Below are 12,360 nucleotides of genomic sequence, written 5' to 3' on the forward strand. Positions count from 1 at the left end.
GTACTAACGCTTCGTGTTCCTGCTTCATTTTCTTATAAGTTAACTTATACTCTCATAGAACATGGTTATGGCTTCTTCTCCATGAACATCCGTCTCTATATAATCCCTAATCGCCCGTTTATAATAAACAATGCATTAAGGTGATTGTCTAGTTGCAAACTGTGTACGTAGTCGGAAAACTATATTATGCTTACCTTTGTAACGTTAGATGGTTTATAACGATGTCTGTTGAAGATTAAGAAGTCATGTAAACACATCAGTAAACAAATTGCGTTCGTATCTCTCTCAGTAAGCCTCCCTGCTTTATGTTGTTGTTGCTCGCGGCAGCGTAACAGCCCGTTAATTCATGCCCATGCAATGATGAGAAAGTCAAATTGAGTCGATGCATGTCCATTCTTTTAATGGACTACACTTCCGTGGCTATACCCCACGTGTGTTGTGAACATCACAGTTTTGCAATTTGTCATCAGTTCTTCAATTTTTTGAACAACAAATATAAACTCAGGTCAAATATGGCATTTACAATCATCATGAAAATAAAATTTATATTAAAAAAATCAAATTACATTTTAAGAATTACTTATGTTCTGCAACAGCCGAAAGATCATAAGCATTTAAGGGAACATGTCTCCACGCACATCACATCTACACTACATGTTTACGTTTACATTCTGGACCATTGCACAAAGACACTTTAATAACCATTACACAAAGTCACTTTTTATATGCATATTTGCACACCATTATATTTTTATTTGTACAGTATATTTCTATTTTTAGTTCTATTTTTCTTAGTTAAATTTTATTTTTATTTTTTTATTTAAATTTTCTATCGTATTTCTTTTATTCATATTTATTACTTATTAAGCTTTAATTCTCTTTTTAAGGTCACTGGCGGTCATGTAAGCATTTCACTACATTTTGTACTGTGTATGACTGTGTATGTGACAAATAAAATTTGAATTTGATTTTGATTTGAATTTGAACATGCACTGAAATAGGTTGCTGAGAACAGAGCTAGTTTTTACCAGTTAAAAGTAGTGGGTTTTTTTACACAACCATTGAGAATATTAACATTTAATTAAAAATGTTTCTGGATGATCCCTTTAAATACTGTTTAAAGAGACTCGAAGGCTGAAAGAAGTTACAGGTTCAAGTTGTTCAGTGTAGTTTGGGGGAAACATGACAGCGAGTCGGTTTGTCTGTCGGAAGTCTAAAGCTTGGTTTAAAATAAAGTTAAAAGTCTAAAGCTAGGTTTAAAATAAAGGTAAAAGTCTAAAGCTCGGTTTAAAATAAACTTAAAAGTCTAAAGCTAGGTTTAAAATAAAGGTAAAAGTCTAAAGCTCGGTTTAAAATAAACTTAAAAGTCTAAAGCTAGGTTTAAAATAAAGTTAAAAGTCTAAAGCTCGGTTTAAAATTAGGTTAAAAGTCTAAAGCTCGGTTTAAAATAAAGTTAAAAGTTTAAATCTCGGTTTAAAATAAAGTTAAAAGTCTAAAGCTCGGTTTAAAATAAAGTTAAAAGTCTAAAGCTCGGTTAAGCCCCATGTTGTGTTTGTTTCCCGCTAGTCGAGTGTAGAGAGAGTCAGAGTCTGGATCTGTACGTCTCCATCACTCACAGCTCTGCACGTCAGTCTGGAATCTCTGTGAGTTTGAAGCTCCGCCCTTCTTTCTGCTTAACTACATCAAAAGTGACCGACACGGTGAGAGAATTTATTATATATTATTATCTGCACTAACGTTTAGGATCCCAGTGATATTCATGATCACTAAAGTCATATATCTTGTTGACCTGAATTGTTGATTTGATTATCTTGTGTAAATTCCTAAAATCCAAACCCCAGTCACTGGATGCAGTGCGAATATTATATCAGGACATAAATTCATAGGTTTATTATTATCGCACATGATATTACTATTATAATTAACCCTAGGCACGTGACAGATCATCAATACAAATTCTCATATACTGTTTATTTTGTGACACATTATTGTTGCAGGGGTTTGTCATGTTATACAAAAATGTTTACATAAATAAATATTTTTTATGATGAAAAATTACATGGAGATTTTTAATATAAAATAAGCAATATACATAAATATAAATGTATATGAAAAAATATATATAATTTATACAAAAAATATATTTTATATATAACGTATTTTTTATATTGCGTATTTTAAGTTCAAATTTGTTTGGTGTAATTTGTAAATCATAAACCTATAAATTAATGTTCTAATATTATATTGGATAGAGATTATGTGTGTTGCAATCTGTGGCAGGGGGGCATTTTAGAGCATAATCACCGGTCATAAAAACCGGAAACAGAACTGTTAAAGATTTTTTCCAATTAAAATGACTCATATAGTCTGAAAAAAACTGGGGAAGCCTAGTTCTTCCTTGACCCCCAGGAGAAAAGATCAGTGATAAAACTACACTCAGGGTGTCTGTTTGAAGTCCCACTGTGTAAGTGACTAGATGTGTTGCTGCTGTACTGAAAGCCTGTTTCCTCTTTTATTAATTCTACACATTCAACAAACCACAACTGACACGCTGTGTGCTTCTCTAAACATCCTAGGAACCAAGAGATGGCGCTGGTGTGTGTGGCTTGCCGTCTGGTCTCTGTATTTTTATTTATTGTTTTATTGTTTACATCTTGTTTTATTAACAATGTCTCATCTTTTTTGGTGTACGATCGAGCAACACTTCTTATGATACGCTCTACTGTTGTCGGACTTTATAAGCAAGATCTGGGAGGTAAACAACATCCTTTACCACCCCTTTGTAGCAACTACCCCGAGTTAAATGCCGTAGGCGCCGGGGGAAACGGGGAGGCCTATCGGCAAGGCTCAAGACTAGCACTCATCACCAGTTACTTATTTCTGGACTCTTACCCGAGGGTTATTATACTGCGCGGTGCTCACTGCAACCCATATATCAATGGGTTCTACCTGTTGTGCCATCGCACTCATCTCATGTGCCCGGTCACCTTTTCTCGTGTCTTCGCAGAGGAGGAGTGAATCATTGGAACCTCCGTCCACTGAGACACGCGTCGGAACCCGAGGATGACTCGTCTAGGTCATAATGGCTTTGGTTAATGCTAGATCACTAGCAAACAAGACTTTCATCCTTAAAGATTTTTTTACTTCAAATAGATTAGACTTTCTTTTCATGACTGAAACCTGGCTGAGTGGTGGTGAGTCGAGCCCTCTATCTGAACTTGTTCCTGTGGACTGTAACTTCTTCAACTCGCCCCGGCTGACAGGTCGCGGTGGCGGCTTGGTCTCAATATTTCGGAACAGTTTTCAGTGTTTTCAGTTTACAGTTTTCAGATTTCCACCGAAGTTTATACTAGTTTTGAAGTTCAGTTATTTCATGTGGACTTAAAATATCCTATACTATGTGCTATGATTTACCGTCCACCAAAATTCAACAAAAATTTTATTCAGGAGTTTTCTGATCTTCATGCCGAAGTTTGATCGCATTTTAATTACTGGAGATTTTAATATTCATGTATGCTGTCCATCTAAACCTCTGGTAAGTGACTTTTTAAATCTCATTGAATCTTTTAATCTTGTTCAATGGGTGTGTAGCTCGACTCATGAACATGGTCACACCCTAGATCTAATTTTATCACACGGTTTGCCATTATATGATATTCAGATATGTGATGCTTATTTTTCTGATCATAATCCTGTTAAGTTCGTAATTTACAATTTCTGTCCTGTTAAATCCTGCATTCCAGCATCTCTCTCATGCAAAATCAGTCCTGTTACTGCGGGACAGTTTTGTACACAATATGAGAATGCTGTTGAATTGGTTGAGCTGGTAAATCCTGGTCCCGAAGTGAGTGCTGAGAATTTACTCCCTCTGTTTAGCTCCACCTGTTCACGCATCCTTGACTGTGTCACCCCTCTTAAACCAAAGCGCTCCAAACTAAAATCTGAGCCCTGGATAAATGAGAGTACCCGCTCTATTAGACAGAAATGGCGGCGAGCTGAACGTAAAAGGAAAAAAAGATAAGTTACAGGTGTCCTTTGAGATTTTTAAAGAGTGCCTGTCAGAATACCAGAAAACTGTCAAAACAGAGAGAACTAAATATTTTTTTGATCTGATTGAAAACAACCACCACAGATCAAGAGTTTTGTTCCAGACTCTAAACACTGTTATTAACCCCACAGACACTACCTGCCATGATATTACTGCAATTAAGTGTGAGAATTTTCTAACATTCTTTATAAATAAAATCAATGACATCAGAGCACTTATTACACCTCCTGCTCATGACCCGTCCATGCAGTGTGGTTAACTGTTCTAAACCAGTTTAACCCTGTTTCTCTCTTTCATTTGCATGATATCATTGTTCATTTAAAACCTAGACATTGGTCCAGCCCTACTCATTAAAGAGACCTTTAATAGAATTGGTCCTACTGTTTTAACATTGATAAATCGTAGTCTCGAAACTGGAATTTTTCCTGATGCTTTAAAACATGCCTCGACTGAAAAAGCCCAATCTTGACCCCACAGATTTAACAAATTTTAGACCGATATTAAAACTGCCATTTCTCTCGAAAGTATTAGAGAATGTTGTGTGCTTACAGCTACAGACTTTTTTAAATGAAAATGCAATTTTTTAATTATTTCAGTCTGGATTTAAACCACAGCACAGAAACTGCACTTTTAAAATTTTCTAACGATCTTTTATTGACAGCCAATTCAGGAGATCCTGCTATTTTAGTGCTATTAGATCTTAGTGCGGCATTTGATACCATAGATTACAACATTCTTACTGTATCTCAATGCTGTGGCATTCGAGGATTAGCATTGAACTGGATTAAATCCTATCTGACCAACAGAACCTTTTCAGTGAGCCTAGGTGTTTTTTCTTCTTCAGAGGCTTCACTAACTTTTGGGGTACCACAGGGTTCTATCCTCTTTTCTTTATATATGCTACCTCTGGGTTCCGTCATAAACAAGTACGGAATCTCTTTTCACTGTTATGCTGACGACATCCAGATCTATTTGCCTTTAAAGAGAAAAAACACTAAAAATGCCTTTAAGTCCCTTAAAGGGTGTTTAGATGACATTAAAGCATGGATGTCTTCAATTTTTTTTTCAAATTAAATAAAAATAAAACTAAGATTGTGGCCTTCAGAAAAATGAATTCCTTGTGTGCTCCTGGCAGCGACTTTGCTCCATTAACAAACTAATGTAAACCATTTGTAAGGAATTTAGGCATAATATTTGATAATTATTTTAAATTTGACAAACAAATAAACTCAGTGGTTAAATCTAGTTTCTTCCAACTGAGAATTTTAGCTAAGATTAAGCCTTTTTTATCATTCACAAATTTTGAGAAAGTAATTCACGCTTTTATTTCATCTCGACTTGATTACTGTAATGCGTTATATACAGGAATCAGCCAGTCATCTCTTTCTCGTCTACAGCTTGTCCAAAATTTTGCTGCTAGACTATTAACCGGTACACGCAAAAGTGACCACATCACTCCGGTATTGAAGTCACTTCACTGGCTCCCGGTTCACTACAGGATTGATAGGATTGATTTTTATTACTTGTTTTTAAATCACTGAATGGTTTTACACCTCTGTACATCTCTAAACTTTTACAACCGCATACAATATCAAGAAATCTTAGATCCACAGACCAGTTAATCCTTTCTGTCCCTAAGTCTAGATTAAAGCTCAGAGGTGACCAAGCTTTTGCTGTTGCTGCGCCTAAATTATGGAATAGTTTACCGTTTAATATTAGAGCAGCACCTACATTAGAAACTTTTAAATCCAGACTGAAAGCTCACTTCTCTTCCTTGGCTTTTACACCTGGCTGAGACATTTGACCCTCCTTTGTTCCTTTTAATTTTTTATTTTACTTTTAGTTAGTTTAATTGATTTATTTATTTTTAATAAAAAATAATTGTTTATGCATGTTTTCATTTGATTACTGTTTTATTAACTTTAACTAACTGATTTTTATAGTTATATTTAATTTTATTTGCCTTCATTTTATGCTGTTTAATTCTGGTCATTTTATTTCTATCATTGTACTGCACTTTGGTCAACTTCAGTTGTGTTTAAATGTGCTATAAATAAATTTGACTTGACTTGACTTGACTGTGGTAAAAATTTAAACAGGAAGGCCTTAATGTGGTCTCTATACAGTCCTTACACAGTCATGTGACTACCAGACTCACACTGAGAAGTTTACAGAAGATATTAGTATGTGGATGATGATTTTAAAAGGCATGAACTACTGAATCCTGAAGTGAAGCAGCTTTATCACACTCCTGCCTGCTGATCATCAGTTTATTATAGAGAAGGATGAGCAGACAGAGGTTAGGGGGGAGACCACGCGCCCTTCTGAACATGTTTTTGGCGTTTCTACCGTACTCCTCCCACCCCCCCACCCACACAAACTGTTTTTCACAGCTATGTCATTTTCCTCTGCCTGCGCTGTCTCGTGGTTTGTGAGTGTCTGACTTGCAGCTCTTTATAGGGTGTTGAAAAAACAGAACAATGTTAAAGTAAGGAATAAAAGACCCAATGGCATGTTATTACAGTTGTGTGCAAAATGATTTGTTGTTAATAAATGAATTGATTAATAGCTGTGTTTTTGCTCTTTTTAATTTAACTGTTGTTATTATTATTATTATTATTATTATTAATTTTTAATTACAAACATGTTGATTCTAGCAGTCATTTTTAAGGTATCTGTGTGAGCTGTTTTTTGACTTTAGATCAGTAAATCAGCATCAGTCAAACAGTCTTTGTGGAATGATATTATATGAAACAATAATAATTATATACAACATATACTACTAAATGTGTATAACTTGTAAATAAATTATTTGATTAATGTCTTAGTTCAACATGTACGCTCTAAACTTTAATGTCTCAGTGGTAGGTGTTTCGTCCGCCATGCAAAATGCCTGGGTTCGATTCCCAACAACTGGAAGAAGTGCCGGTCCCAAGCCCAGATAAAATGGTAGGGTTGTGTCAGGAAGGCCATCCGGCGTAAAACTTGTGCCAAGCTTGTGTGTGGACCGGATTGTCTGCTGTAGCGACCCATTGCTGGGAGCAGCCGAAAGACCAACAACAATTTATTTGATTTACAACAATTAAAAAAAAATAGTTAGGCTACTTAATAATGCAAGTAAAGAACAATTTATATGAATGAATAAGACAACAAATTCAAAAACTTATTGTTTTTTTTTTTTTTTGGGGGGGGGGTTACAGTGTACATTAGTACATTACTATTAAACAATTCTACCATTATTTTGTATTTATATAACTGCTACACTTTAACATGTACAGTTGGGGTGTGTGTGAGTTTTGCAGTTTAAATGTTTTCACACTTTGAACACAAGAAGTGACTGATGATGTTGCGGCTCTGATGTGTAACTTCCTTTAACTTCATTTACTGGCAGCAGCACATTTAGTTCAGAGTACAGAGACTCAGCCTGTCAGTCATTTCATGTTTTAGTGGGACTTTAAGGTAGGTTTGTTAATTGATTTTCCTTTAATAAATGAAATAGCATTTTATATTTATTTGGGTTGATGATCTCAATCATTTAAGTGTGAGAAATATGCAAAAAAAAAGAAAGAAAGTCAGTATAAACAAATACTTTTTTCACAGCATTGTAGATTAAAGAAGTTTTGGTGTTGATCTGTGCAGAATAAGATGCCGAGAGGTTCCTACAATGCGGCAGACAGTGGTGAAGGTCATGGCACTGACTCTAAGACACGACGAGAAGCTCAACACTCAGGTACAGAATGATTAAGTTTGTTTGGGCAAATGTGTTAGAAAGTGCAGAGGTTCAGTAATTCAGTGTTTTATTACAATGATGGAGATGATGGTGGAAATCTGTGAGAATTTACACACTGTTAGAGGGAACACAGAGAGGGAACAGAAAACAGTACCTTTTTCACCTTGCTTTGCTTTTCTGATTCAGAGATGTCATGTTCATGTGAGATTGTTCCCTTTCAAAAACTACACTCGATGCTGCGTGAAAACGCTATGGGAACATCTTGTCATGTTGCCGGTTGTGAAGCATGTGTGTACCAAACACGCCAAATTTTTGGCTTTTATAACCTCGGTCAGGTGACGTCATCTGATAGGACGCACCTGCAGGTCATAAATAGGAGTGAACCGGAAACATTCCTCAAATTCTTGTCTTCACCTAGTTGTGAGCATGTCGTGTCTAACCAGCAAAAAATAAGTGTTTAACTCACCGATAATGGCAGAGTTTAAACGAGATGTCCCTCCGTGTGTATAATCCATATCGGAGCGCAATCTCTACACTTTACTACTTCGATTAAGTGCTACGCGTGCGCCTCGCATTCCTTGGGATGCTTCGAGTCACCATGCAGTCCTGGGGCTTAAACATGTTTATTCATTTAAATATAGTTGAGGTAGAAACGCGGAGTTATATGATGACACCCAGATAGAAGAGACGCTTCCAGGCTATCTCTCTTCTGGGACATCATCCTTCCTGAAAAGCTGTGTAGACTTTTATCTTCCCTGGGGGGAAAAGCTTTTCAGGCAGCAGGTCAGGTTGGTGCATTGCACACCATGGCGGTTTTGCACGCCTACCAGGCTGACCTGCTGAGAGACTTGAGTACTGGCGTGGCTCTGCAAGGTAGGCGTATTGGACTTACGCTGGGCCACAGACTTGTCTCTTCGTGCAACAAAGCAGACGGCTCGTGCTATCGGCCGTTTTATGGCTGCTATGGTCTCCGCGGAGAGGCACTTGTGGTTGAATCTTAGGGGCATTAAGGAGAAGGATCGTGTATTCCTCCTCGATGCCCCATCTCGCCTCCCGGCCTACTTGGCGATGTCGTTAACTCGGTTGCCACTAGGTTCATGAGGCGAAGTTATATAACAGGCCTTCGGGAAATTCCTTCCCCGCCTTGCTCAAGAGTCGGGACTGTCGGCCACCCAGTCTCGACCGGGTCTGACTGTTGCGAGGTGTGAAACACACAAGGAGAGTGTTTTTGAGCTGGGCACCCCCTCGCAAGATTGGGGTGCGTCACGCAATCCGCCTCAAAAGAGGTCAGACTGGCATATTGTCTTCACAAAGAAGCCCTGAGGTTCATGTGCCCAGGACCATGGGGGGTGGCCCCCCAATGGGGAGAGGCACGCAGAATTCCTTTTAAAGAATGAAGTGTTCTCCCTGGCACCCCCAGGAGGTTCTTGCTCTGCCACCACTTGTGTTTCGGGCAACTCCAGTCTCCAATAAAATGTTAGTTTATGTTAATGTTAGGGTTTTTCCTGCCGTGTTTCAGGATGCCGAACATCTAACATCCCCACCGTTTAACCAAGCAGCTAAGCTTTGCCCCTTATGAGAAACTGGCAGCGTGGAAGCTACTGCCAAGTATATCTCCTTGGGTACTAAGAACTGTACAGAGAAACTACAGGATTCAGTTCTTACATCACCCTCCGCGTTTCAATGGCGTGGTCTCCACTTCCATGAAACTGGAAAGTGCAAGAGGAACGGGGGGCTGCGTCCAATTTTTTAGATTTTGCAGGCTTTACCGGTATCTAAAAATAAATCAATGGAAATATTGACACAACACTGGAGGTTCCTGAGGTTTGCTTTCGGGGGGGGAAGCTTACCAGTATCGGGTCCTTCCATTTGGTCGAGCTTTTTCACCCACACATACACAAAATACATGGATGTAGTTCTTGCTCTTACGACTCCAGAGCATCATTATTGAATTACATGACTGGCTGGCCAGTCTCAGTAGCTAGTGATTCGACATCAGCATGTCATTCTAGCTAATCTTTGTTTCCTAGAATTGAGATCCAATGCCATGAAAGCATGCTCTTTCCTGTTTAGAGGACAACACTTTTGGGTGCCACATGGAATTTGAGCGTAAGCGGGCACAGCTGTCTCCCGCTCGTGTCGAATCCATTCTCAACACTGTCTAGGAAATCAAGCTAGACCAGAAAGTGACCATCACTTTCAGAGATCTTAGCTCTCATGGCACCTGTATCCACGGTGACACCTTTGGACCTTCTGCACATGAGAGCATTTCAGTTGTGGCTAAGAACCAGGGGATTTTACTCTAGGGCCAATCCCCAATAAGGGCTACGCTCCAGGTGCTTCGTACCCTTTCTACACTATGTGGTTCAGACCCCGGTTTCTGACTCTGGGTCCCACTCTAAGTTCGTCTTGTCGTCGCAGATGCTAACGACAGATACTTCCCTCATGGGCTGGGGTGCGGTCTTAAATGACCGTCCAGCCCAAGGGAGCTGGAGAGGCCATCTTTTTGCGCGGCACATCAATTGCCTCAAAATCATGGCTCTATTTCAGGCCCTAAAGCACTTCCTCCAGCAGTTGAGACTACCATGTCCTAGTGCGGGTGGACAACACTATGGCAGTCTCATATATTATTCACCAGGGCAGACTGTGCTCGCGCCGCTAAATAGCTAGCGCACCAGATTCCTGTCCCTCAGGGCGATTTACATTCTGGGAAAATTTCATGTAGCGGAGGTGGACCTCTTTGCCTCGCAAGATCAGCAAATGTCCCCTTTACTACTCTTTACTCTTAGTCAAGCTGGTCTTCCAGCCAGCGTAATTAAGACTATTCTAAGTACTAGGGCTCCCTCGCCTCAAATAGAATGTATTTGAAAGTTGGTGCATGACGAAGCAGGTAGACCCAGTCTACTGCCGAATTGTTTCAGTGCTGGAGTTTCTGCAGAAAAAAATTGTCCTCTGGCTTGTATCCCCTTGTTGAACCACTAGAGTCAGCGGTTCAGGTTTCTGACCCTTAAGATGGTTTTTCTAAATGGTGTTACCTCTCTAAGAGGATCGGACATCCCTATTGTTTTTGAAGCCTTCTGTCCTCCGCCTTTACAGCTTCGGAGCAGGAGAGACTTCACTTACCGTGTCCAGTACATGCTCTTCAGATTTACGTCCACCGCATCAGCCAGTGGCGTAAGTCAGAGCAACTTTTACATGTTTCGGGGCCACAAGCTGCGTGAGAGATGCTATTGCCCTCTCTTATGAGGCGCGTGGGCTCACTTCGCCTCTAGGAATCAGGGCTCATTCAACCAGGGGAATCGCCTCGTTTATTGCACTAGCAAGAGGTATTCCCTTGCAGCAAGTATGTGACGCGGAGGGTTGGTCCTCTCCGCACACATTTGCCAACATGCATCCTATTGTTTTAAAGCCTTCTGTCCGCCTTTACAGCTTCGTGTCCAGTACGTGCTCTTCAGATTTACGTCCACCGCATTAGCCAGTGGCGTAAGTCAGAGCAGCTTTTACATGTTTTGAAGCCGCAAGCTGTGTGAGAGATGCTATTGCCCTCTCCTATGAGGCGCGTGGGCTCACTTTGCCTCTAGCAATCAGGGTTCATTCCACCAGGGAATTCGCCTTATCAATTGCACTAGCAAGAGGTATTCCCTTGCAGCAAGTCTGTGATGCGGAGGGGTGTCCTCTCCGCACACATTTATTACATTTATAGTTTGGATGTTCATGCTACTCCAGGCCCACGGGTCCTCGAGTCAGCTACCCAGACATAGTTCTGAGACCTTCTCGGCCTTGTGCGCACACGCTACACAACCTTGGAGTCCAGACACTTTCAGTGCAGCAGCGTTGGTACTCTCGTTCCCATAGCGTTTTCACGCAGCATCGAGTGAAGCCTTTGAAAGGGAACGTCTCGGGTTACTTTGCTGTAACCCTGTTCCCTGAGAAGGCGTGAACAAGATGCTGCGTCCCAATCCGGTCACATAGGCCCACGCCTATGTGACCGGACGTCCGTTCAGACAAATCAATCTGAGGAATGTTTCCGGTTCACTCCTATTTATAACCTGCAGGTGCATCCTATCAGATGACGTCACCTGACCGAGGTTATAAAAGCCAAAAATTTGGCGTGTTCGATACACACATGCTTCACAACCGGCAACATGACAAGATGTTCCCATAGCGTTTTCACGCAGCACCTTCTAATCTATAGTGTTTAATTCTTAGCTCTTTTTGTGACTACAGTCTCGCCCTCTCTCTCTCTTTCTCTCTCACTCACATTCACACACACACTTACATGTGTAAATCAAATTAAACTGTCCTCACATAAACAGTGTAGTATAGATACAAGGACACTTACAAAAGAAAGTAGACGGCCTGAGATGCCAATAGGTTATAATCTGCTCCTGCATATGAGCCTTCCTCTTAGTTTAGTCCTTATAATCACACTTCTCTATTTAGGAAAAATAAAAATGTTTCCCTTTTTTTATTGTACTTTTAATCAGCTTATCTGGTTACTTGGCATTTATTACATTATTTATTTTTGAAGATGAAGGTGATATATAACATGTGAAAATGCCCAAAAAACACTATAGCATGT

General features: G+C 39.7%; 1 protein-coding gene across 1 annotated transcript in view; it reads left to right on the forward strand.

Moving 5' to 3' along the window:
* The first annotated feature begins 1,688 nt into the window (after positions 1–1,688).
* The window catches only part of LOC128508497 (asialoglycoprotein receptor 1-like), a 357,167-nt gene continuing 346,495 nt past the window's right edge, over positions 1,689–12,360 (forward strand). Inside the window, exons 1-2 of the mRNA XM_053479843.1 lie at positions 1,689–1,700; positions 7,688–7,778. Coding sequence (XP_053335818.1) covers positions 7,694–7,778 — 85 coding nt within the window. The 5' untranslated portion in view covers positions 1,689–1,700; positions 7,688–7,693. The remainder of the gene's footprint in view (positions 1,701–7,687; positions 7,779–12,360) is intronic.

The sequence above is a fragment of the Clarias gariepinus genome, chromosome 20 (assembly GCF_024256425.1).
Source record: "Clarias gariepinus isolate MV-2021 ecotype Netherlands chromosome 20, CGAR_prim_01v2, whole genome shotgun sequence".
Lineage (NCBI taxonomy): Eukaryota > Metazoa > Chordata > Actinopteri > Siluriformes > Clariidae > Clarias > Clarias gariepinus.